Consider the following 26,789-nt stretch of genomic DNA (forward strand, 5'->3'; position numbering starts at 1 on the left):
AATATTGTGCCTAATAACCAGATAAACCAAAAGACACCTAGATCTAAAGTCACCAGGAATGAAAATATCACTGCCAGCAGATATATAGCTTTTCTCAACTGATTCTGGAATTGTAACAAAATACATACAATTTGGCACTATAAGAAATAGTAGACCATTTGACTGAATGAGGAACCATATGCCTTTCCCCATAACAAGCAGCTGAACTCAAAACGAACATGCATGTGACTTAATTGGAACAGATACAATGCCTACATGACCAACTTATAAACCAGTTTCCATGTAAAGAAGGAAAGATGCATATGAAGCAAGAACACACAAGAAAAATGTGTTGTCTACTATTGTGGTATCCATTGCTCATGCATGCACCCATTATGATACAAAATCAACTTTCAAGAAGACAGATTTACTAACAAGATCATATCTGACTAAGGTCAGTTTAAACTTCATCTAGATGTTAGCATGCTCTACCTGCCCAAGCATTGCTGCCTCTGCTTCAATTCCTCCAACACCCCAGCCAGCAACTCCTAACCCATCAATCATAGTAGTGTGTGAATCCGTACCAACCACGCTATCAGGGTGGAGAATCCCATCAGTATTAAAAACAACCCTTCCAAGGTATTCCAAATTAACCTATAAATTCATCATTTAGACATACTCAATCCATTTTTTTTTTTAATAAAAAAAATTTAAAAAAGACAAACACAAGCCATGTCCATTCAGGGAAAACATGCATTTTATTCATGAATATTTTGTACAAAAGATACCAAAACTGTTGTAAACCCATGAAGTGCGGTGCACAAAATTTTGTTGGATTAAACCATGAGATGTAAATTTAGTAAAATATGCTACCTAGTGCACTGAACCAATCATATGATAAAAGAGATGTGCAAATGTGTTGCATCCTTACCTGGTGGACAATTCCAGAACCAGGAGGAACAACAAGCATATTTTGAAAGGCAGACGATCCCCATTTAAGGAAAGCAAATCTCTCTTTATTCCTTTGAAATTCAAGTTCCATATTTGCCTGTACAGCATTTTCGGATCTTGCTACATCAACCTGGACTGAATGATCAACGACAAGATCTACTGGAACCTGAGTGCAAATATATTATGTCAAAACACAAAGCATGAAAGAATAAAATATCAAAATTGTTGATCACAGGGTATCCTTGGTTTCTAAAGGTGCCTTCCTAATAACAAAATAGAAAGAAACGAAATAAATTAAAAAAAAAAATTGAAACATAAAATATCTGGAAACCTCCAAGTAAATCTCAAGGTACCCTACGACAGAGGATAAGAATTGCTACAAACCAATCTCTACCAAAGAAAAACCACAAACCAATGGATTAATCTTGTCAGGATCACTGCCAAGCTTCTTCATAGCATCCCGCATACAAGCAAGGTCAACCACAGCTGGTACTCCAGTAAAGTCCTGATAAGAAAATAAAATAAAAAAATAAAAAATTATAAAGAGGCAAATATTAGATAGGCATGGTATTGACATAATTAACAAATACAAGTTAAAAACCTGAAGGAGAACACGGGCAGGCTTGAAAGGAATTTCAACTTGCTTTGGTGAAGTATTCTCCCAATCAATAATTTTTTTAACATCATCCTTGGTAACTTCGAAGTCATCACAATTGCGTATTGCAGATTCCAAAAGTATCTTTATTGAGTATGGCAACCTCTCTGTGAAAGAAATAGGAACCAATTTGAATTTATCAGGATACAAAATCATCAAGTTTTTGTCTCACAAATCCTATTCCATTAATCCTTAAAACGCTACTCAACTAAAAGTTTAACATTTCGAATTACAGTGACTATAAGTCAGTACTAGAATGCCAAGATATACACTTAAGCATGCTAACGTGAAGCGGAAAAGGAAAAGGACAATAAAAAAATATCCACTTACTCAAGTATTATAATCCAATTTACATACCAATTCTGGGGTCATTCAGTGCAGGTAAACTAAAGAATTTTCCAAACTCTCCACCTCCAGGCTTGGGAAGACCAGTCAGTATGCCCTTGAAAGCATGATCCGAAGCTGGAGACATTCAAGGGAAGAAAAAGTCAAAAGTTTTAACAATCCAAAACAATTATCAGGAAGAAACGCTAATATTCAAAGGATAATCATATAACACAGATAACACAAAATGCTCAAATTTTCACTAAGTAATTTATTTTAAAGTACAATTTGCAGTGCCCAGTGTCTTTCTTCTTTAATAACTGAGGGCTTATTCTTCATCATCGTTATTCAAGCAACCGATCCTTGTGCAAAAACCAATATCTTCAAAACATTTACTAAAGCATCTATTTCTGAAAACTTTTAGGCAGTTCACAACTGTTAATCCATTCATACGAAATCCCACTCAAAGAAGGATAGTTATCTTCCTTTGAGAGAGTACGAGCTGTCAATTTATCAAGTCGATCAACATCAAAATTTTCTCAGCAACCAAATAAAAAAGTAATCACCAAGATAACGACCGACGGTAAATAGCATAGTCAATGATGATAAAGACTAAATTAACAACCAAAAAAAAAATACTATACACAGTTAAAATCCATTTCCTAACGGTATTGATGGAGACTAAACTGACTACTACTATTTAATCGAAAAAAAAAAGTAAAAATGAACAAATGAAAATTGCTCATTGATTCATCAAACAACAAAGACCAAAAAAAAAAAAATTATATTCTACAGTCAAGCTGGCACAAACTCACACACATACCAGCAGTGGCCATATTTCTCTCAAAGCGCTCGATGAAAGGAGAGGTGGTTCTAGCCTGAGCCCGTAGGCTTACCGGAGAGAGCCAATCGACGGGATAGCTCCTCCACCGTGGCGCTGAGCACCTCAACGAACGAAGCGCCGATGAGAAGCTAAGAGACCGGAACTTCCGATTGAGAGCCGAAACACAGGATTGTGAAGCGGATGGAGAGGCCGATACTCTGGAGAGATTATACGGCGAAAACGACGACGCTGAATATTTAGAAAATGACGACGAGAAGCGGACTCTGGAAACTGAAAGCATAGAAGAAGAAGAAGAGGATGAAGTAGCTATGTACATGGCTGGGCCTTTAGGATCAGAGTTCAGAAAACTCCACCGATGCAAACGGAGATGGACAAGGAAGGTGCTAGAGAGTGAGAGAGAGAAGGAGAGAAACAGAGAGACCAAGAAGGTTCTGAAAAATAAGAAAAGGGAGGTTACCGTTGGGCATTACGCAGTGGCAATTGTGAAAATCTATATTTGTAAGCTGGGGCGGACCGCCAATTTTGTCCTTTTTTTTTTTTTTTTTTTTCCTCTTTAAAAGGACACAAATATATAAAACGGCCAGCTGTCAATGATTTAGGATGCAGTTAACATATCATATTTTTGAAATGTAACATCTATAAAATATTTAAAAATTATAAAAGAGAGATAAAACCAGAATGATCATTAAAAAAATCCAGTATAATGCTAAGTGCCCCAACTTGTTATTATGAAATTTGATTGATTTTAGATTACAGTCAATCAAAATTAAAATATTAATGCTTTTTATACTTCTGCTGTCTGTTTAGTTTGAATAGAAGTTTAATTTTTTCTTGTACTTTTTTTAATCAATATTTGGAAAACTATGTCTATATTTTAAAATCACTAAAAAAAAAAAATAGTCCATATTTTCAAATTGAGGTGAGCTGAAATAAATAAAATATTGAAAATTTATTATATATTATGAAATTTACTATTTATCATCGTCATGGAAACAATAGAAAAATTCATGTTCAAGCAACAAATACTAATTAGATATGCTTAAATTTTATATTGATTTATTAATACTAATTAGATATACTTAAAGTTTTATATTGATTTATTATAATAAAAAATATAACATGAGAGAGTGAATTATTTTTAAAAAGTAAGTTAAAATGTTAGATGACATATGTATTACATTGGTTCTCTACGGATAGCATTTTGTACACTTATTTCAACTTTAGCTTCTTTTTTTTTCTTTTTTTTTTTTTTCCCCTTCTTAGTGAAAGAATTTCAACTTCTTGTTACAGGCTTGAAAATGTTTATAAAAAAAATATTTACCAAATAACAATGCTAATACATTATTAATTGAAATATTCATACAATCTAACTATGGAAAAATAATTTTTTAAATATATTTGTAAATTAAAAAATTATATAGAAAAAAATATTTTCTACTTTGACACATTTACACACGTCAGAATTTTAAAAAATAATGTCCAAAATGCTAATCGTTTACGCTATTCTAAAAATAAATAATTTTTCAATTATGCACTTAAATGTAAACAAGAAAATAAATAAATAAATTTTCAATTTAAAAATTATAGTTTTGAAAAGTTGCTATAGAAATTTTCTTTTTTCAATCACCTTTAAAAAGTTGAATTAACAATAAATAACATTTAATAGTAGATCTCAAATGCCTTTAATGGGTTGCTATCTTCTTATTTAGGTTTTATTTTTGAAAAGAACCAAAACAATTTAAAATGATGAATCATCATTCAATTAAGGTGGATTGACACATAAGAGTTATATATTAATATATATATATATATATTAATCCTTCAAATCTTTGATGATTCATCATCAGACATAATTAAGCTGCGAAAACTTCTGGACTGTTTTACGATTACTGGTAGTAGGTAGGATGTTGCCTAATATAAGGGGCCCTGACGTGAGGTAGAAATTTTCTGTATATATTTTAATAATTTGTATAAGACAAAGTCAGTTGGTCAGAACAGAAGCCAGAGTAGGCTCTATTAGTGCTTAATGAGGTTTCGGATAACATACTGCAGAATACCACCATGGTCAAAATATATTAACTCCACCTGCAACACAGGAAAAAAGTTATTACAAACATCAAAAATAAAAATATATATTTTTTTTTGGTAGTAAAATTATATCAATATTTTACGTAAGAAACAATGAATATATTATATATGTATGTATACCTGGGTGTCAAAGCGGGCTGTACATGTGAAAGATTTCCCATCGTGTGTTGCCACACTAACAACTTGACCAGGCCTTATCTCCCTGATGTTCTTTGGAATCTCTATTGTGTAGCGTTCATGGCCAGTCAAGCTCAGAGTCTCTGCATCTTCCCCGTCCTTGAAACAAAGTGGGATTATCCCCATCCCTACCAGGTTGCTTCTATGAATTCTCTCAAAACTCTTGGCAATCACCGCTTTCACTCCCTGTACATGCCAATAAAATTCCATTACTCTTGAGGAAGAAGATGTTAGGAAACTTTTATATGCCATGAATATACTCACCAACAGCATTGGACCCATGGCAGCCCAATCTCTAGCACTGCCACTTCCATAATCTGCTCCAGCCAACACAATGGTGTCCTCTCCATCCCCTTTGTATCTCTGCCAATAAAGATACAAACCCAATAAATAATGCATCTAATTTCCCATGATAACAACATGTATGGTATAAAAATAAATGATGGTGAAAATCAAGTAGAAACTCGAACCATTGCTGCATCAAAAACATTGAGCTTATCTCCTGTTGGAATGTGAATAGTCTTCGGCCCAACTTCTCCATTCAAAAGCTTGTTTACAATCCGAATGTTGGCAAAAGTTCCCCTTGCCATCACTTCATGATGGCCCCGCCGGCTACCATAGGAATTGAAGTCTTTTCGATCGACTCCATGATCAATGAGGTACTTTGCAGCAGGGCTGTCTTTGTGTATGCTTCCAGCTGGAGAAATATGATCTGTGGTTATACTGTCACCTAAATAGAGCAAGCAATAGGCATCTCTAACTCCATGTGGACCAGGTGGGTTCATGGTCATGTCCTTGAAAAATGGGCGCTCATGAATGTAGGTGGAGTTTGGATCCCATGAGTATATGGTGGAAGCAGGAATAGAGAGCTGGTTCCACGTCGGGTTGCCTTTAGTAATGGCTTCGTAAGTGCTTTTGAACATATCAGGCAACACATTGGATTGAACGACCTACAATGGTGGGCAGGTTATCAGACACATCTTTATCCATATAACAATTTCTACCATGTAAGTATAGGAATTATGGAATTTTATATTTACCTCTGCAATTTCTTCACTAGTAGGCCAGATATCCTTAAAGTATACATCATTTCCATCCTTCCCTTTTCCAATTGGCTCTTTGTCAAAGTCAATATCAACCTGAAATTATCACAAGACTTGATATTGGGATATTGAGCAAGGACAAACATCTCAAAATCCAGGGGGACCATGTGGCTTTTCTTTGTGTAGAATGTTGCAGAACTTTCATGAAAACTAGGTAGTTTTGTTGATTTTCGAAAGTCTCAACTAAAAACCAGAACTTCTTTTATGCCATTTATATGCACATAATGTTTATGTCAAGTTGCATCAAATTCTTTATCAGATCTGAAGGACTTTCTTGGGATTAAAGTAGAGATAAAGTATATTGCAAATACATACTGTGCCAGCAAGTGCATAAGCAATAACTAGTGGAGGAGAACACAGATAATTGGCTCTAGTTAATGGATGAATACGACCTTCGAAATTTCGATTTCCAGAAAGAACGGCTGCAGCAATAATGTCTGCAAAAGGGTAACCATTAAGGGTTAAAATTTCAATCTTCAATGCATTGTCCAACTAATGCAGGGATTGGAAAAGAGAAGGATCGCACAGAAGGTATAGTATTGTAAGGAAAAGTTTGTTACTCAGTTTATTTGTTCCCATGAAACTAAAAAGTAGAGTTCTAACACTAAATTCACATAAATAACTTCCATTAATTAGCATTGCCTAGAAGCACAATAGCGATACCATTTTCTGTAATTGCTGAAGCAACTGATTCATCAAGGTCTCCTGAATTCCCAATGCAAGTTGTGCAGCCATATCCAACAGTATGGAAACCCAGCTGATTCAAGTACTCTTGCAAGCCGCTAAATTATACAATCCAAAATAAATAAATGAAGTCCTGTCTTAAAACTATATTGAGCATCAAAAGGCATCAGAAACATTTAATGCATACCTCTGAAGCAGATATTTTGTAACCGCTCCAGAACCTGGAGCAAGACTGGTTTTCATCCAAGGCTTAATCTGATATAAAACAATATTAGAGAAAACCTTAAGTAACAACTAAATGGTTTGAACATCTAGAATAATTAAATGGCAAGTACACCTAACCTCCAGGCCAAGTTCACATGCTTTCTTAGCAAGAAGTCCAGCCCCGAGCATAACAGTTGGGTTTGATGTGTTTGTACAACTTGTTACAGCAGCAATGACAACACTACCATGCTTAAGTTCTGCACTTTTTCCATAGAATGAAAATCTTGCCACCTTACCCTGTTCAGCCTTCGGAATAGCAAACCCCTACAGAAGATTGAAAGGCAATAGACAATGACAACGAAAATAATCAAACAATGGGATACATTTAGATGTCTTAGACATCAATCAGAATACAAATTCCGGTGGCATATACTGCATTTTGTGGTTGTTTGGCTCTAAGATCAATAGCACAGACCTTTAAGCAAAAAAAATATGTAGTAATCCGCAGATGTTGATGATAGAAAATATATTTAGCTAATTATTTCATAAACTGTATCCTAATAACTCCCAAAAAACAAAAATTGAAAGGAAAAAAGAAAGAGTCCTAGAAGAATAAGCAAATATTTAAGATTAACCCCGCATAAAAGGTTGACTTGTAACTCACCTTGAATCCAACTTTGTTATTCAGACATGCTTGCCAGTCAGCCTTCATGTCTCTCAAAGGAACTCGATCATGGGGACTGTTAAGAAGCATAATCATCGAACATGATCTAAAAGATAAAGAAACAAGATGGGGTTGTTGCATCATATCAAAAAGTTTTTACCGCTTTGGTCCTGAAACACAGGGTTCGACTTCTGCTAAGTCCAACTGCAGATAAGATGTGTATGCTCTTTCCTCTTGAGGCTGGACCAAGAAAATAGTCCTTATCAGAACATTGACACCTCAGGATAACCATGTAGTAATGGCAACAACGTGAAACAGGAAAAGTTACCTCGTTGTAGTCAACAAACATTTTGTTTGCACGCAAGTATGCTTCTATCATTGCTACCTAAATGACAAGCAGCAACCTTATTATGGATTTTTTTTTGGTTGTAAATTGGATAACCTGACCACCACCTTTGCAATTGATTGCACAAAAACAAGGGAAATACAAGAAAGAAAAGAAGGAAAGTTACTTACTTTCTCATCACTTCTTCCTGTTAATTTAAGATACTGCAATGTCACATGATCAACGGGGAAGAAGCCCATGGTTGCTCCATATTCAGGAGACATGTTTGCAATAGTGGCTCTGTCAGCCAATGATAATTCGCTCATTCCATCTCCTATATGTCAAAATAAACGAGTTAGAGGCATATATGCAATGGCAATATAAGTATAGTAGTTCTATTAGGAGCTGAATGATGCAGTTTAGTAGTAGCCAGGTTTACCATAGAATTCAACAAAGTAGCCAACAACTCCATGCTTCCTCAACATTTGGGTCACCGTTAAGACCAAATCAGTAGCAGTAACGCCATTTCTCAATTTCCCAGACAACTTGAATCCAACAACACCAGGTAGTAGCAGGCTCATAGGCTGTTCAATTTACAAAAGCATTAGACGTAGATAATTAGCAAAAATGACCGATGCACACCAAATACTGAAAAGAAAGTAATTCCAAGTTTTAGCAAAGTAAGTCCTGTTGCAGTAGGAGGTGATATCATAACCAGATCATGCAAATGAAAGTCAGAATAATATCCATCCGAAATGAAAATTACCCAGCAAATTGCACATTAAAAATTTTACTAAACTGAACCATGATTAAATTAGTAATTTGATGCAGAAAAAATATGTGACCGTTGGATAACAACCATATGTCTTTTGCCAGAACAAGCAGCTTAATTCAAAACTTACAAGTTCATTAACTGAAGGACAAGGGATAAGAAGAAAAAAAGTATGTACAATATGAAGATCTGTTTCCATGTAAAAAAGGACAAAGGAATACAAACACACTTGAGAATCATCATTCTAGAGAATGCATAATCTACAATAAGGAAGCAGCATTTAGAGCGATAACCTGCACAGGTAGTGAACGCATCTCAAATACAAGCAATAAGATGCAAAATCAATTTTCAAGCGGACAGATCCATCTCCAAGATCTCTACTACTAATCAATGAAACTATGAAAAACACCCGAAGGAAAAAAAGGTGGCATTTTTTACCTGGCCGAGCATTGCTGCCTCTGCTTCAATTCCCCCAACTCCCCAACCAGCAATGCCTAACCCATCAATCATGGTCGTGTGCGAATCAGTACCAACCACACTATCGGGGTAGAGCATACCATCAGTATTAAAAACAACCCTTCCAAGGTATTCCAGGTTAACCTATAAATTGATCAGGAAACAAACTAAATGCCAAATCCATAACTGTAATTTCATTCATGAGCAAAAATTTATTTATGTTTACTTGTCTTACCAATTGCCTCAAGTACCAGCCTAAGGATTTCTAATTAAAAAAATGGTATATTAGAATACATTGCGACATTACCTGGTGGACAATTCCAGAACCAGGAGGAACAACAAGCATGTTATTGAAGGCAGAAGATCCCCATTTGAGGAAAGCAAATCTCTCTTTATTCCTCCGAAATTCAAGTTCCATATTTGCATGTACTGCATTTTCAGTCCTTGCTACATCAACCTGAACTGAATGATCAATTACAAGATCCACTGGAACCTGAATGCAAATACATTGTGTTAAAATATATGGAAGATATCTTAAGAGAAATATAAGAACCGCCTAAAAAATCAATTCAACTTTGAAATAGATCTACAATCTGTAATATATGTTGCCATTCTTTATCTTATAACATGTTCTTGATTCATTAAATAATTCTGATTACAGGAGAACCAGGACATAGATTCCTCGTGAAAAACCATATTTAAGAAACAAAAAGTGACTGCAAATCGTTTGAATGAAACTCAAAATAGCAGTCAAAAACAGGAAATTCACGTCAATGTTGGAGGAAAGTACAAACCAATGGATTTATCTTGTTAGGTTCACCGTCAAGCTTCGCCATAGCATCTCGCATACAAGCAAGGTCAACAACTGCTGGTACTCCAGTGAAGTCCTGTTCAACAAAAAGAAGGAAAAAAAAAAAAAAAACAAAAAAAATCATAACAAAGTGGCAAATATTTTGCAGAAGCTATATTAAGAGAATCACCAAACTCAAGCCAAAAACCTGAAGGAGTACACGAGCAGGCTTGAAAGAAATTTCAACTTTCTGTGATGATGTATTCTCCCAATCAATAATTTTCTCAACATCATCTTTAGTGACTTGGAAGTTGTCACAATTACGTATTGCAGATTCCAAAATTATCTTTATTGAGTATGGCAACTTGTCTGCGAAAGAAAAAGGTAGCAATCTGAATTTGATTGATTAGCAGCATATGTTACAACTTATCAATATAAAAAAATGCATATTGAAGAATGCTAAGGTAAAGGCAGCAAAAAGAACAAAATTCACTTTAGTATTGTAATTCTAATATGCATACCAATTCTAGGGTCATTCAGTGCTGGAAAACTGTAAAACTTTCCGAACTCGCCACCTTCTGATCTGGGAAGACTGGTCAGTATTCGCTTGAAAGGATGTTCAGAAGCTGAAATAGATTTATGGAGAAAAATTACATACTGGAGTTGAATACTTCAAACTCATAATAGTCTTAATGAACTCAATCTAAAATGCATTGTAAAAAAGCTCAAAAAATAAAGCTTATATATATTGACAGTTTAGAACTCGGTTCCTTTTCTACTAATTTTGCAGCAAAGCAAAAAGGTATTTTCACAATCCAAATATATAAGATTTCATTCCATTAGAAAAACCATAATACCTCATAAACAAGGGAATGTCAATATAAATATTAATGATCATGGTCCTCATCATTTGAACCAAAGAATAAAATAGGAAAAAAAAAAAAAAAAAAAAAAGAATGAGGCAAAGTAAAAAAGAATACCCATTTCAAAATTCCAAAGAAAGAATAAAGGGAGGCTGTTGAGGCGCTCTCCTTCCTGAGAAGCTTATGGAAGCCAAGGTAGCCTAATTGTTGAAATTGGAGCATTTGGATAATCTTCACTATGACTGGGAAATGCATAATGATCTGCTTGGTGTGTTGGGAAGTCGAGAGAGAGCTTAGTGTATGCTGGCCACACTAATAGAGTGCCGTGTGGCTCAAGCACACTCATGTAGGGAATTTATATATAGTCAAACTGTGGTAAGCATGTTTCTGAGTGAATGCATGAGCGGTGAGTTGTCTGGTAGTAGTAGTATACATACATGTATATATATATACGTATATCATATATGCTACCAGAATACATATTTATATATATATATATATATATAATATATACATTAGTCCACGCACGTGGTGTTTGATCACTGACATTCACATATCCATGGAAACAGTTAATCCAGCAGCGGCCTTCTTTGTTGATGTATGGGAAGTACTTGATGCCTAGGTTCCAGAATCTATGTATAAATCCTAACGACAACGATATAAGAAGAAACACAGACGTCGTAGAGCTTCTTTAAAATGACGTTCCAACGTCTTTATCCTCAGCAGCAGCACATGCTGTATAATCTTTTCCCACAAAAATCCATCATAATTCACTTTAATAAGTTTATCATTTATAATCATCAACTCACATCATAATTACCCTCGAAAAAATTATAATAAAAAAAAGGAATAAACATAATTATTTTCTTACATTTTCATGGACATATCAAGAAGAAAGAAAATTTGCTATCTTTTATTTCATGACATACCAAACAAAGAGTAGACATGAGCATGCGATCCCAACCAGTTCAAATTATCACACCCAAAAATCCAGAAAATATTCAGCTTATTATTATGATTGTATATTCTGGTAAATGAATTTTGTTCTATAATAAACTATTATCCAACAAATACATTCAAAAAAATACATGGCAGCGAAGCAACAATTTGTTGTGCTTTTGTATCTTGTACAAGAATGCATGCATTGTTCCACAGCTGTAGCTCCTTTCATTAGCAAAACTCAGTTATGGTCATCGTGGCTGGCAATAACAAAACTATTGAATTATGGGTGTCAGACAGAGCAGGAAGAAGATTAGGGTGTGGTGCCCCCACTTTTATCACAAAATTTTATGTTGGTGGCTGCCATGTCCCTGGCCTGTACGATTCACCAGATCCTGTTGGCTCTGAGGACCTGACAAAACATTTAAAAAAGGAAATAAATGACAGTTTTAGATTCAAATCCCCCAAAACTTCAGCAAAATAATTCACTTAAAGAAGTTCTTGGATTTTGTTTTGGTTTTAGAGAAAGGGTTATTGATCACTCTTATTTCTGCCCTGTTTATAAGGTTTGGGATAGATGGATGAACTTACTCTGAGTATATTCCCGCTTTCTCTGCTTCTCTTACTTTAGGCTTCCTGTTATCAAAGTAAAAATACTATGTTAAACACACAAAATAAATATAAAATTAGACGCATCTATAACCCAAAAATACACAAACACACATATACAATACAAATAGTCAAGGAAGAGTAATTCTAAATACTTACAATTATAACATAAATGAAACGGTAAGAATTTACAATGAAGTTCATGTATACATTTATTAAAAACTAGAATTAATTTTCTTTTCTTATTGGTTATCTACAACAAATATATCTTCTAATTTATACTGGGTTGGATTTGAATTGTAATTGATATGGAATTTTTATTAGAAATCCAAGAAACTGTAGACAAAGAAAGAAATAGGGAAAAAACTTACTGTGGACAACTAACGATTTAGACAATTTAAGGCATAATAAAATACTTAAGCGAGAATTATGCATCAGGAAGAACAAATTCTTAATCTTGAACCATATGGTCAACAGAAAGCAACGACTTTAAATTCTATAAAAAGCAGTTCTTTAGTCTCGAATATCTCTCTGCAATATAAAGGATTTAGCAGACCCACCTTACTCCTTTTGTATCAGACTCTTCCTCAACTTTGTCACCTTCAAAAAAACAAATGAGTAAGACATTGTAAGAAACATATCAATATGGCATACCTCACATCAACTTGACTTTTAGTAACAATCCACAGATTTGTTCACAACCATGGAAAGAACACATGCTCTCAGAAAGCCATTACCACCTATATATCCTAGTGATACGTGAACAAATCCCATGATGTGACAATATCCAAGAACTGGTCCATCCTCCAAAAACGATAAACTCCATGTGAAGAAACTTTCGTTATGCAGTTTTACCTTTCATATCAATCAGGTTCATTTGCGAGTTTCATTTGGAAGAAGACTAGTAACTTCATGGTTTGCTAATTTTAATAGTGATAGTCTACAGTTTGTTACACCAAGAAAAAATTTTCTTCTAATTGATTGGTGAGATGCCCTCTCTAATTTAAGTCATAGCTTCAAAGAAAGTGCATCACTTTTTCTCTTCTGATATTGACACTCCACCTGCTACATATTCAGCTAAATACATCCAAAAAGTAGAAAGAAGATATAATGCTACTTGTATCAGGTGCAATGCTTCTTAGGTATGGGAAAACACAAGGCTGGGATACACATAATATTAGGAGATTGATTAGAAAAGCACCATTTTACTGGTCCTGGTTGACTTACAATACAATAGTTCAACTGGAACAATATGTCCATAAACCAATACAAAACTCGAAATCCAATGATATCATACAGAGACCTTAAGACCTTGCTCGCATTTCCATGTCATAACAATTAACCAGTAATACAGAAAAAAGTTTTTCAATAATCACAGAAATAATTTGCAACAAGTGAAGTAAATCCAATTTATGAAAACCTGGAAATACTATTGGTGTTACATGGCTTTTACCAGCATAATTGTTGATAATTAAAATAAAGTTAAAGTTTCAAACATGCTTTACAATTCAAGGATATTCTGATTTCAAGAACCTTTGAAAAAATCCTCACAAGGTGAAAAAGATATGATACCTTCTGAAGAAGCTGGAAATTGCTGAATAAAACTTTTCAAGTCCGGCCCTGCAGCTTTACCTATAATATGGAGTATATGATAATCAGGAATCATACAAGTACAAAAAAACAGATACATCAGTTAGAATCTGACCAATATGAGCGCCTTTGCACTTTGTTCCTTCTTTTGCTTTCCTTTCCTCTTCTTCTTTCTTCAGACCTTTGTAAATAAAAAGAATGTCCATTAAGGTCTCTTTATAACTTAACAAACTCAAAGTAAATCAAGGGACTTTTGATAACTACAGAACTATTCATTTTTCAAGACTAAAACATACACTGAGAAAAGATCATGAAATTACCAAATTGGAAAGGTCTCAAGATTATCTTTCAAATCTAAGGTTCCATTCCATCTTTTATCTAAAGCAGCCAGACCATAATAGCTATAACATTCAAATAAGAAAACTAGTTTACTTGGGCTGATTATGATAGAAAATGGATATAAACATTTAGGCAATCACAATCTGTTTATAAACTTGTTTACATTCACTAAATCCGGAATGCAGTGTCTCAAATGATATTTAGAACAGAATTGAGGGGCTTAACCAAAAGCGACTAATAATCCAACATCAACATTAGAAAAAGGACAAATAAATATTAACTTGTACGCACTAAGTTATATTGTTACAAAAGGTCAAGAGAGGTCATAAACCAGAGAATAGAGGAAGTAACAAAATTACACAGTTAAGTAACAGCAGATATAACACATACGGGCAACATTCTGACGCACAAGTTCTCGCCTTGCTTCCAACGCCATCATTTCCTATACAATGAAGGGGATCATAAATATTGTCAAAGAGTTCAAATTGCATACCAATGATGTCTCATTTAATTTATATGATGCTAAAACTTATAAACGATAGGAAGAGAAACAAAATACAGTTACAGCATATGTTGACACAAAATTTCTAATAGAGTTTTGATAGCTTTCTATTTAGCTGAGGATGGTGAGGGAGTAGGAGTTGAATGTAGTAACAAGAAAGAGATAACATTTCTTGTTATACCTCTGGTGTTGGAGGTTTTTTGCGCTGTCCATTTAGCCAACATATCCACTCAACTACAACAATCAAAGACAAGATCAACTGACTGTATTAAACAAAAGTAAGCACAACAGATTGCCTTACAACTAAAGTATGTGTATTATTTCTCTAAAGTAAGATGCTAAATGGCTATGACGACTTTTACAGCTGAAATAGAGACTGATATTACTATTTTGATTGGGAAAAAAATAAAATAAATGAAGAAGAAGAAGAAGAAGAAGAAAATAATCTGAAGTAACTCAACAGTTGGGAGCAGAATGAAGCTGAACCAGCACAAAAACAGTTACCTGGAATGGAAGTTGGATCATCTTCTCCCTTGAATATCACCCACCTTTTCTCTTTCACTGAAACATCAAAAAGAACAATATAGGTATACCCATATCGTGTAAATTTGACAAGTCATTTAACAGATGCATAAAACTTTTAAATGAAGCTTCATATATCTCTTGATATGAGATAAGCAGTCAACTATTAGTTACGTATCCGTCAAGTCTCTTACAAAGCAAAGGAACAGAACTCAAGTATTAGAATTAGGGCATACAAAGCGTGAAAGGGAAGAAAAACCCAGCCCACCATTTGAAAGCAATTTTGTCATGCTTATTGAAGTGAAGCAGCTCTATTCAGTCATATGCTATGAAGCACTTAAAAAGCTAACACGTTGATCTTTTTCTTGTTTGTATATTTCTGCTTTCTCACTTTCGTTGTCAGCCCAAAAACAAAAAATGCAATACAAGGGCAGCCAACTGGAAAATTAAATGATACAACATAACAGAGTTCAGTAGGCTCGTTCCTCCAGAATTTGGTGCAATGTGCAAAACCCGTGAAGCTAAACTTAGAATACAGTAACCATAAGCAATATAACCAGTGGAAAATGAAAAACCATAAGCAACTAGATCCCGTAGCGAATGGAATTACAGACAACAACACAGTCCACACATCAACTAATTGAACCAACATTGGACAACACATGGCAATACAATGAAAACCCAATTGGAAAATGTAAAATAAGAAAGATAATAGAGTATCATAACACAAAAACAGCAACTTGAAGGAAAACCATTACTTAAAATTACTTACTGATTGAAAATAATCAATTCCCAAATCCTAAAAGATACAAAAAGAGTAGTAGGAAAAGAAGAGAACGAAAGGACAGAAACCCACTTACGGATGCCATCAACAGCTTCTTCTCTGGTGAAGTAGCGGTTCCCAGCTTTGTCCACTCCCGCCAGAGTCCGATCGCGGAAGAACCCAGCAAGCCTGGAAAGCAGCTTCGACATCTCTTCCCCCCAATCCCCTCCAAATTCAAATGGGATTCGCTAACATCGTCGTCTTCATCTAATAACAGCAATCAAATGCTTAAAAAATGAAGAGGGTGCGCAATTTTTTTTTTTTTTTTAAAGTTGCGTTCTTGGGATTTGACGTCTCTATATTCTTGTAACTTCTACGACGCTGTCTTTTGCGCTTAGCAAATGTATAATAATATGGGAAAACTCCGATTTTGCGTTTGTCTGTGTCCACCACCTGAAATGGGTCAGTGATCCGGTTTGGGTTCAATCACAATCGCAACTTGACCCGCACTCTTTGAAGATAAAAAACAAAAATGATATAAATAATGAAAGATTTAGTATCCATTTCGCATAGTTTATCAAATTAGAGCTTTTGGCAAAATTAAAATTTTTAGTTTTTCATGATAAATTTGTTTTAAAAAAATTATTAAAAAGCTAATCTATGTTTTATTGTACATAAAAAGCTAATTTTATTAAATTGCATTAAATATATTTGAGATTTTCCACGTAAGTTGATTTTATTGAAAAGCTAATTTTATTATATTGCATTAAATATATTTTAGATTTTCCATATAAATTAAAAAAAAATTGAAAAAAATTCAAATTTAATTTTTTTAAAAACAGTTTAAAGTTTTTTTTATTAATAAGTATTTATTTGCTGTCAAAGAGCTTTTGATCATAAGAAAATAACTTTACTAACCGGATACTTATTTGACGAAGAAATAAATTTAATGATTAAGCATTCATATTTAATTCATCTTTATGTTTACAAGTGTTTGGATCACTGGGATAAAACATTTGAATAATTTATAAAAATAGGTGTTCTAACACCCTCCCAAAAAAAAAAGTGTCTCCCAAGGGCAAGCAAAACCATATAAGATTTTTGAGCAAGTTAATTCTCCTAATTTATTGCTTTTTTATTTTTTTTAATTTGCTTGAGTATTTTCTTTCTTTTCTCTTTTTAATCAATTTCGTGCAACGTTTTATTCAATTTTTAACTTTTTTTTTTATCAAAAGAAAAATAAAAGACACTCACTTTCTATATAAGTTGTAGACCATGATTCTTTATTTGGTTTATCAATTTTAAAAAAGTGATTTTTGAAATCAACAAAATAATCAAAATACGGCTTGCTCTTTCTTTCCTTTTTTTTTTTTTTTTTTTTTATAAATATTTTCGGCATTGAATAAAATTTTATTTATTTATTATTATTATTTTCCACTGTATGACATCACTACATCCGACAGTGCATTGAACAGGACGATGAGTAGTCCAACCAGACACATTTCCTCCACTTCAATGGAACGACAATTGAAGCACTTCAAGCTCCTTCCTTACACTATCAACTTCATGGAAACCAAACAAAGCCTTATATAGACAAGAAAGACAGCAATTGGATTTTTGAGCTTCGGAACTACTTCTCCATGATCAACTTCACTCCACTCCTGGTAAGCCCAATCGAAATTTGTTTCACAAATTAAACCTGAAAATACTTCTTCGAATGCCCCCAAAGTTCAGTCGTTTTCTCAAGTTCAAACCAAGCAAGTAAATAACAGAGTGGTTTCTCAGAGATCCATATTAACAAGAAAGAAATTTTCCAATATGGTAGTTTAATCAAATTTCAATTGCCCGTTAGACAAAAAAAGGGTTTTGCAGGGATCAGAAAACGCCTCCAACTTGGACCCTTTTACTCAAATCTTTGCGAAACCCCAAAACACAAACTATACTTCTAAATCAAAATCAATGGCTTCTTCTACTGGGTTCTGGTGGCTGTCTGCAAAACCTTCAATTTCCAACACATTTCTACAAAACCCAAACCCATTTTTGTCCCCTGTTCCATGCCCAAGTGGTCGTTCTCAATCTTCATCAACTGCAGCAATCAAGTGTGGGCTTCGCGAACTCCGAGAGCGAATCGATTCCATAAAGAATACACAGAAAATCACCGAAGCTATGAAGCTTGTGTCGGCTGCTAAGGTCCGCAGAGCTCAAGAAGCAGTCATCAATAGCCGACCCTTTTCGGAGACTCTCATCGAGGTCCTGTACAGCATCAATGAGCAGCTCCAATCCGAAGCCATAGATGTACCTTTGACCAGTGTTAGACCCGTTAAGAAAGTTGCCCTCGTCATCATCACCAGCGATCGAGGTCTCTGTGGAGGTTTCAACAATGCAATTATCAAAAAGGCCGAGACCCGGATCGCCGAACTGAAGAATCTTGGTCTAGATTACGCAGTAATCAGTGTTGGCAAGAGGGGCAATTCTTACTTCATGCGCAGGCCTAATGTTCCAGTCGAAAATTTCATCGAGGGAGGGACTTTTCCAACGGCAAAAGATGCTCAGATGATCGCTGATCAAGTTTTTTCTCTCTTTGTGAGCGAAGAGGTTGACAAAGTTGAGCTTTTGTACACCAAGTTTGTTTCTTTGATCAAGTCCGATCCTGTTATTCATACATTGCTTCCATTGTCACCGAAAGGAGAAGTTGTTGATGTGAATGGGAATTGTGTAGATGCAATGGAGGATGAGTTCTTTAGGCTGACAACTAAGGAAGGGAAATTGACCGTGGAGAGGGAGAGTTTGAGCACAAAAAGAAAAGAATTCTCACCGCTTTTGCAATTCGAGCAAGACCCGTTTCAGATTCTCGATGCTATGATGCCTCTTTATATGAACAGTCAGATATTGAGGGCATTGCAGGAATCAACAGCAAGTGAACTTGCAGCGAGAATGAATGCTATGAGTAATGCCACAGACAATGCCGTGGAGTTGAAGAAGACTCTTTCGAATGTGTATAACCGCGAAAGGCAGGCGAAAATTACGGGAGAGATTTTGGAGATTGTTGCTGGAGCTGAGGCACTAATAGAGTTTGACTAGTTTGTTTATCTTCTTTTCTCTTGTACTTCATTCTTTCTTTACCATATTGATTTTGGTGAAAAATTTTGGGACTTAACTCGACGGGTCAATATTGCTAAAGACAACAGATTCATCAATGAAGAAGGAAAGTTTCTAATTGTAACTTTGTGATGGGACGGAATTAGTTAATTCCCATCTTGGAAACGAGTAGACCTTTCAAATTTTGTTCTCTAGCATTGTGGTTCTTTCTTTCTTCCTCTTGACTTTTTTCCCCTTCATTTTCTTACCAAATGACTGTTTGTACATTGCTTCTAAGCATCATGAATTTGTTAATGAATTTATGCCTATTCTATCCACATACCTTAATTCTTAATGAAAGATAATTCTTACTTGAGTCCGTGATTTGAAGTTTTAGAGTTGAGGTGGTTTGGTTCATTGGTAGCTTTACAGTGGACCAGCAATTTCTATCTATATTTATGCCAGAACTGGTTCGTTTGGAAGACTCATGCATAGATCTTTAACCCCTTAGTAAAAAGATTTATCAGAAATCTTAACCAAAGACAAAAACTATTACCAGATTTTTCAGTATTTCAGTAGTCAATAGACACTAAGCAACATGGTGTTGCACTTATCTGTAAATCTGAAAGTACTATCAATCAGCATTTGCAAAATCATCTCTTGTATTAATACATGCAGGTTCATCTATTGAATGCTATTATTATCTCTTTTTCTTGTCTGTTAAGTTATCTTGGAAAGATAGTCAACATGCTATTAAAATTTGTCGGCAGATATTGGTGCAATGTGGATTTAATAATTGATGATGGTATCCTTGACGAAAAAGAAAAAATGCCATCACTGTTCAGGGACTTGAATAAATCTCTGTATTCTACCATAGAAAATGCTATTCAGTCCAAAATCTTGAATTAAGCTATAGAGATCCTAATTTATGGAAGGATCTGTAAAACAATTTTAGATGACAATGAGTATGACCATTTGGGTTCGATCATACCCTCAAAACTTGATACAACTATAATTATAAAAAAAAACTTGATAAAACTATAATTATCAAAAAGACTTGTTACAAGTATTCTGAATTCTGACGTGCAAAATTAATGTGGGTCTCTATCATAAAACTCTAACTCCATTACTTCCATAGGGAGCTGTTGAAAATGTATCCTCATTATTTTCACATTTCGAACTAATACACATACTTCACAATAAAACAAAATAAAGATGCCAATAACATCACCATCATATTGAAAACAAAGTCATGCAAACTTAAAGTTGTTCATCGTCATCTCATATCTTTTCTCTTATGTTTTTTTTTCTTTCTTTTTTGATAAGATAATCATGATATTTTATCTTGGGAGACAGCTAATACATATTTTCTTCATTTTCAGAATTTACGACTGAAAAAGCCAAAGTCTAAAAGGGGTTTCTTCAAATTCACCATGAACGGATGAAGAACATGTCCATTGGCCAAAGCACGAGCCAAGCACAAGCTTAAACATTCCAGTTTTTGAGTGTCGGCTAAACAGTAATTTAGAGGACCCCACAAACTACTTATACAGCAAGTTCTTACGGCTAAGAATTTAAAGCTTAGGTTATATGAATCTGGCCCATCTAATCAACAAAATAATAATAATAATATTGATAAGCTTATACAGAAAAAAAAAAAAAAATGATTGGTTAAGATTCCGTTTCTTGTTTCCTAAACAATCCCAGAGGTGAATTCATGGAAAAAAACATTTTTGAGAACGTCATTCGTTGGTTTACGTTGCTAATCAATTGGCTCTAATTCATTTATTTAATTTATTTATTTTGTCTTTGACAGTGCCAACTTGGTATCCAAATACGTTGTATGACGGCTCCTCGGTTTCCGCATGTGGGCCGAAATGATGAAACAACTAAAGGATCTTCCAAGAAAAATTTCACCACTAGTGAACAATTTTGTCTCGCCCTTTGCATTTTTTTATGGATGATTAATGAATTTTTGTCATCGCTGAAAAATCTGGAATACTGAGGGGGAAAAAAAAAAAAAAAAAAAACCAAAAAAAAAAATTTGTTCGCTTAGAGTATCAAATTTCTTCTTTGCATCTTTGACTGCCTTTATTTATTTTATTTTCTTTTTCTTTGCAGAATATACTTTTTTTAAAGGATACTTTTACCGGTTTGTTGTACAATTTGTCTATTTGGTGGTACAGTAATGGAATCTTATTCCATTGATTTGCATTTTATCTTTTTCTTCCTTTTTTTTTCTTGCTTTTTTATTTTTTTTATTTGTATAGATATATAACGTTTAAACTTTTATTTTTTACATGTAAAGTTAGATACTTTCTATGTTCTTGGCCGTAAACAAATTGTGCTCTAATCGTCAATGCAGCAGGCTGAACAATTTTTTTATTTTTATTTTTTATGATTAAATGGTAATTTTAAATGCACATCTTTAATAGAATAGAAACTAAGAAAATATTGTCCTTCCCCAACACAGAAAATTTACAATTCCAAATGAACATCTTTTTGTGATAGTGCGTTTCAATTTATAGACAATAATAGCTCACAACAATATTTTTTTTATTTTTTTTTATTTTTTCTTTTCATAAAACGATATGAGATTTACATTCTTAATCTCAACCAGCAATGTTGTCATTATGCAATAAAACGACATGAGATTTACATTTTTAATCTCAACCAGCAATGTTGTCATTATGCAAAAAAGAAAAAATAAATAAATAAATAAAAGAAAAAAACATATATGTGTATATGGAAATTCTATGGTAAGGACGGTCCGCATGAGGACCGCAATATCAGTGACGGTTTTTTATAGTATTAACGACGATTTTTTAGAAAATTGTTATCAATACTATGAAAAACTATCACCAATATTGTGGTCCGCATGAGAATCGTCCTCACCATAGACGGACTGTATGTGTATATATATATATATATATTTTTAAAATCAATTAAGATGTTTAATATAAAAACTAATATGAGATTTTTTTTTTTTTAATTTTTGAAAGACAGATTTTCATATCGTTTTTCCTCTTATTCCTACTCCTTTATGATTCAACCAATAGTTGCATTTTTTTTTTCTTGTTTAGAAATCGAAAACCAAGATAAATCGAACACTGCGGTGAGATGTGAAAACACTCCGTCCCATTCCAACTATATGTGGAATGGTTTTGTGCCATATGTATTTAGATTATTTGAGAGATATGATCCAAGCTGTGAAAAAATGATTTGAATTGCATAGGAATAGAAGATGAGTTTTTTCATGCATAAAAACTATTGATAAGGAAAAAAAAACATTATAATCACTCAGTTGTTCAAATCCTATAAGGCTTTTTATGTTCATTATGCCACTTCGCAAGCAGAGATAATAAATATATATCAAAATATGAATAATATACGAGAATAAATTCTTTTTTTTTCCCCTCACTTTCTACTTTTTTTTATTGTTTTTTCTTTTCTTTCTTTTGTTGTGACAAGGGTTATGATTCTTCAATTTTAATATAAAATTTAAAATTATATTTATTAATTAATATGGTTTAAATAAAGTTTTAAGCTTCAGTATATCACTAAAATTTATATTTGAACACTTTTGCATTTTAAATCATAATTTTTCATATTATCTAATTAAAATTTACATGGATTTTAGTTTAATAAGATAAAAAATCTTCTTTAAAATTGATCTTATATATATATATATATTATATCTATATTCACTAATACTGCTAATACTACGGTTCTCATACGGACCGTACTCACCATAGAATAATTTTCATATATATATATATATATATATATATGTTTATATCTCCACCTACTTGCGCACTATTACTAATTTTCTAGATTTGAAGAATTTTTCAAATCTTTTAATATAAAGTAAATTACTAATTGCAAATATAATGGCTGCGCAAGATATGGAAGAAAAAAGAGAAGCAAATCTAGTAAGGAACTGCAAAACGGCAGAGAGAAACTGAATTATTTATTACAGATAATGTTTTCTTGTTCTTTTTACCAAACCACCCAAGCAGTCACACTTGTTTGTTGGTGATTATAAAATCAGATGCTCACAATTCAAATTTCAAAAGTAACTCATAAGGAGGTGTGAAATATCCCATACACAATCATATGAATTTCATATTATTTCCACCATAGCTTTCCTGCTCTGTAGCTTTGCTGTTCATTTTCATCATCTTTTTAGTTTCTTTTGTTTTCCTCTGAAGAAATTTTTATTTTTTATTTTTTTTATTTTTCTTTCGTTAGATTCTTCTGAACTAGAAGTAAAAGAAGAGGAGAAGAAAATCATACCCGTATCATCTACGGAAGATTCTTTTGGTGGAATAAGTATTTTATAAAGTTAGTAAAAAAAAAAAAAAAAAAAGTTTTCATTGCTCTTATTTACCTTTCTTTGTCAAGGTCAGACTTCTTGGGACCAAAAGTAAAATGCATGGAGACCCATCAATTTGAAGATTTCTAGGGACAAAAGGCAGGAATGTCTTATAGCAGCTCTATTTCCATGCCAATGGTTCCTTTGGGCGTTTGGCTTCTCCATAAATTCTACGTCACTTAAAGCATCCTTTTCCTAACATATTCAGGTAAAAAGTCCTAAAGAATTTCAGTATTTATAAGAAACTGGGATCCTTTATGAACTCCATCAGCTTATCTATGCTTCTTGAATCTTGCAATACAAAAAAGAAAGCAACTTGTTAACTGTCTTTTCTTTAACAAGATTTCCTTACCCATGTTGTAGATACCCTTTTGGAATCTGGGAAAGTTGTAGCTTTTGAAGGTTCTCAATCCTAGGGAAGGTACATAATTCTTTTTATTTTTATTTTTTTGGGTGTTTGGTTTTTGTAGTCTGATTGATTTATTCTTTCTGTGGTTGCAAAACCACCTGATTGATTTATTGTTTCTATGGTTTCTTTGGATAGGACTATCCTACTTGTAAATGAGACCTTTTTTCTGAAATGTTTTTATCATTTTTTGTTTATGTAGGAATCAGATATGGAACATTCATATGGTTTTTACAGGCAGAGCAGTGGGCTTTGGAGGTCTTTGAGAGATGGAGACTTTGAGGAAGAAGACGTTTGGGCTGTTCTCAAAGACAGAACAGATCCTAGTATCAAAATTGGTAGATCCAAAGAATCCTCTGTGTCTGTTCCAACACATGTCCCGACTGCTGAAAGAATGATCCCAAGAGCTGACAAAGGAAGTTGTGCTGGTAGTAGTAGTGGCGGTGGTGGTGGAAATTCCACTCATGAATCAAGAATTTTTCAGCAATCAGCACCAGTGAACATTCCTGACTGGTCAAATATTTACAGAAAGAAGCCAAATAAGGCCTCCAAGAATGGTTCATTGCAAAATGATGATGAAGATTATGGTGGGTTTGTGAATGATCGTAGAGAGAGTGATGATGAAGATGATTGTTATTACGATGATGATGATGATGATGGGTATGATGAGAAAGTGCCACCACATGAATTCATTGCCAGGAGGCTTGCTAGGAGTCAGATTTCTTCCTTTTCTGTTTTTGAAGGTGTTGGTAGGACACTGAAAGGAAGGGACCTTAGCAAAGTGAGGAATGCTGTTTTAACAAAAACTGGATTCCTTGAATCGCTATGAAAGTGTCTGCAATGGAATTGTTGTAAGTAGTTTTCATTTTAATGCATGTATAGGGGGTTCAATTTGTATGGGTTGTTTAGGTTTCAGAGATAAGCTTGTGGTCATTGTTTTGGGCTGTGAAAGACCCATTTTAGTGTAGATCCAATTTAGTGTCTAGGGAATGGAAGTAAAAGAGAAAAAGAAAAGATTGAACTCCATTTCCATTATTGGTTTGGTTGCATTGATGTTTTGATTGGGTTTGATTGCCCTCATGATAAACATTTGGAGAATGTTCTTCTAGCCCAGAAGTCATTACTTCAGTAGTATAAACAAAGAAAGTTACCATTTCTTGGTTGAAAAGAGAATACTTAAAACTAAAAAGAAAGCATAAAAAACATGTGGTATACACTAGAAATGCCTATGAATGGCTGATATAATCCATATTCTCTGTTATATTTGATTGTCCTGTTAGGCTGTTAAATACAGTCAAAACGACCACATTCTATTCAATCAGATTGAGAGTTTTCTCTGTAAACAAAATTAGAGTCCATATTCAATCTAACATTTCTACTACAATCACTGGGAAGAAAACTTTGTTTTCGACTGATATAATATAAAGAGAAAAATTCAAAACTTTGTTTTTGACTGATATAATATAAAGAGAAAAATTCAAAACTTTGTTTTTGACTGATATAATATAAAGAAAAAAATTCAAACTTCCTAAATGAAATTCATAATGTAAACTACATTCATATGTCTAATTAGATCTACAGTAATTAAATAAAGTTTAGGCCAAAGGGCAACATATGATTTTTCATTTTTTCTTTTTTTTTTTTTTAAAAAAAAAAGTGCAAGTCACCATTGAGTACAATAAAGGAACAGACAAAGCAATTTGATACTTGAAAGAGACATTTAACCTACACAGATTATTTAAATTAATCTCATTTTTGTTACCCTTAAAAGAAGTTGGGAAAAGTCTTTTTCATTTCAATTGTTTCCCCACAAGAATATATATATATATATATATATAGACCAGCTTAGCTAGAAAACAAAGTTTCCTTCAAGTTTCTTTACTCTTAGCTCTCACCATTATTGACCTTTCATCCATGATGAAAGGTTTATTCCTTTTTCGTAAGTTTAAAACAGCTCCACTACCACATGAATTTGTCATTTTATTTCCATGATAAGTAATTTATTTGTTAAAAAAGATAATCAAGTCTCTCTTCCTTATGGAGTTGGAACTTTGTCTGTAGTGTATTAAAAAAAAAATGGTAAAAATGAAAGAAAACAAAATGCATGGGAGCAATTATTTTATTGAAAACATTGGATTCTTGGTATGGAAAGAGCAGTTTGAGAATAGGCAATGAATTAAATCAGGCATCAAAGTAGTACTAAACTAACACGTTGATGTTTGGGCAGAAAGAAAGTGGGGAAAAGCAAAGGAAAAAGTACAGGGTCTAAAAGAGGAGCAAGTGCAGAATCCCCACAAGGGAAGGTGGAATTTACCATGTCAGATTGTCAATTGAAAGAGAAATATTTTAGCAGGAAGATGCTCCCCAAGTGCGGTATATATACTTGCAAAGCACCAAAATTTATTGGGTTTTGTGGACCATATATGGGGTTTTTTTGGCTTCCTGGTGCTCTTTCTTTTCATTTTAACATCGGTGTTTTTTTTTGCTTTGCAATTATGATCTCATACCCCAATAGGTTTTAAATCTTCCCATTTCTTTGGGCAAACTAAAAATCCTTCATAGACCTCACCACTAGCTTTTTTTTTTTTTTTTTTGGTTAAATGTTCATTATTGGGTCGAAAATAACCCATAGGAAATCATCTTATTTTAATATCTAAATCTTAGTTGGCTTCATATTTCATCCAAAAACAATCTAATAGCAAAGTTAATAATTTTTGAACAGATACCCTTGGTTTGATTCTCTACCTCATTAAAAAATATATAAATATAAATTACATCAAAGCAAAA

General features: G+C 33.6%; 5 protein-coding genes across 10 annotated transcripts in view; 2 read left to right on the plus strand and 3 right to left on the minus strand.

The window, feature by feature from the left end:
• The window catches only part of LOC107433052 (aconitate hydratase, cytoplasmic), an 8,447-nt gene extending 4,893 nt beyond the window's left edge, over nucleotides 1-3,554 (minus strand). Inside the window, exons 1-6 of one of the 2 annotated variants that reach the window (XM_016044295.4) lie at nucleotides 2,733-3,545; nucleotides 1,943-2,047; nucleotides 1,532-1,692; nucleotides 1,343-1,435; nucleotides 911-1,096; nucleotides 472-633 (exon numbers count right to left, since the gene is read on the minus strand). In XM_016044295.4, the coding sequence (XP_015899781.3) occupies nucleotides 472-633; nucleotides 911-1,096; nucleotides 1,343-1,435; nucleotides 1,532-1,692; nucleotides 1,943-2,047; nucleotides 2,733-3,069 (1,044 nt within the window). In that variant the 5' untranslated portion in view covers nucleotides 3,070-3,545. Of the gene's footprint in view, nucleotides 1-471; nucleotides 634-910; nucleotides 1,097-1,342; nucleotides 1,436-1,531; nucleotides 1,693-1,942; nucleotides 2,048-2,732 lie in introns of both variants that reach the window. The other variant, XM_048462914.2, reaches the window with a different exon arrangement.
• Nucleotides 3,555-4,685: 1,131 nt separating this feature from the next.
• On the minus strand, nucleotides 4,686-11,156 carry LOC107433060 (aconitate hydratase, cytoplasmic-like). 2 transcript variants are annotated; one of them, XM_048462918.2, is made up of 20 exons: nucleotides 10,997-11,156; nucleotides 10,538-10,642; nucleotides 10,225-10,385; nucleotides 10,021-10,113; nucleotides 9,534-9,719; nucleotides 9,209-9,370; nucleotides 8,438-8,582; nucleotides 8,190-8,329; nucleotides 8,002-8,058; nucleotides 7,834-7,913; nucleotides 7,674-7,749; nucleotides 7,148-7,333; nucleotides 6,993-7,060; nucleotides 6,785-6,903; nucleotides 6,437-6,558; nucleotides 6,059-6,157; nucleotides 5,489-5,968; nucleotides 5,283-5,381; nucleotides 4,962-5,204; nucleotides 4,686-4,838 (listed from the first exon to the last, which is right to left on the minus strand). In XM_048462918.2, the coding sequence occupies exons 1-20, from the start codon at nucleotides 10,998-11,000 to the stop codon at nucleotides 4,770-4,772; spliced, it is 2,694 nt and encodes an 897-aa protein (XP_048318875.2). In that variant the 5' UTR covers nucleotides 11,001-11,156; the 3' UTR covers nucleotides 4,686-4,769. The 2 variants fall into 2 exon arrangements, with proteins under 2 accessions (XP_048318875.2, XP_015899790.4); XM_016044304.4 differs by having other exon boundaries at nucleotides 8,190-8,332.
• Nucleotides 11,157-11,868: 712 nt separating this feature from the next.
• LOC107432933 (uncharacterized) lies at nucleotides 11,869-16,618 on the minus strand. Of its 2 annotated transcripts, none has more exons than XM_025071769.3 (9): nucleotides 16,237-16,618; nucleotides 15,363-15,419; nucleotides 15,040-15,092; nucleotides 14,747-14,798; nucleotides 14,133-14,198; nucleotides 14,000-14,059; nucleotides 12,988-13,027; nucleotides 12,410-12,454; nucleotides 11,869-12,230 (listed from the first exon to the last, which is right to left on the minus strand). In XM_025071769.3, exons 1-9 carry the CDS (start codon nucleotides 16,247-16,249, stop codon nucleotides 12,167-12,169), a joined length of 450 nt encoding a protein of 149 aa, XP_024927537.2. In that variant the 5' UTR covers nucleotides 16,250-16,618; the 3' UTR covers nucleotides 11,869-12,166. The 2 variants fall into 2 exon arrangements, with proteins under 2 accessions (XP_024927537.2, XP_015899644.2); XM_016044158.4 differs by having other exon boundaries at nucleotides 16,241-16,610.
• Nucleotides 16,619-17,573: 955 nt separating this feature from the next.
• Nucleotides 17,574-19,600, plus strand: LOC107432905 (ATP synthase gamma chain, chloroplastic). Its single transcript, XM_016044115.4, has one exon. The coding sequence runs from the start codon at nucleotides 18,103-18,105 to the stop codon at nucleotides 19,222-19,224; it is 1,122 nt and encodes a 373-aa protein (XP_015899601.3). The 5' UTR covers nucleotides 17,574-18,102; the 3' UTR covers nucleotides 19,225-19,600.
• Nucleotides 19,601-23,102: 3,502 nt separating this feature from the next.
• LOC107432913 (protein S40-5) lies at nucleotides 23,103-25,110 on the plus strand. 3 transcript variants are annotated; one of them, XM_060811509.1, is made up of 4 exons: nucleotides 23,103-23,311; nucleotides 23,473-23,804; nucleotides 23,960-24,017; nucleotides 24,205-25,110. In XM_060811509.1, the coding sequence occupies exon 4, from the start codon at nucleotides 24,214-24,216 to the stop codon at nucleotides 24,829-24,831; it is 618 nt and encodes a 205-aa protein (XP_060667492.1). In that variant the 5' UTR covers nucleotides 23,103-23,311; nucleotides 23,473-23,804; nucleotides 23,960-24,017; nucleotides 24,205-24,213; the 3' UTR covers nucleotides 24,832-25,110. The 3 variants fall into 3 exon arrangements, with proteins under 3 accessions (XP_060667492.1, XP_024927489.3, XP_060667484.1); XM_025071721.3 differs by having other exon boundaries at nucleotides 23,631-23,804; XM_060811501.1 differs by having other exon boundaries at nucleotides 23,103-23,804.
• The last annotated feature ends 1,679 nt before the right edge of the window (nucleotides 25,111-26,789 follow it).

Source organism: Ziziphus jujuba, chromosome 1 (genome assembly GCF_031755915.1).
Source record: "Ziziphus jujuba cultivar Dongzao chromosome 1, ASM3175591v1".
Lineage (NCBI taxonomy): Eukaryota > Viridiplantae > Streptophyta > Magnoliopsida > Rosales > Rhamnaceae > Ziziphus > Ziziphus jujuba.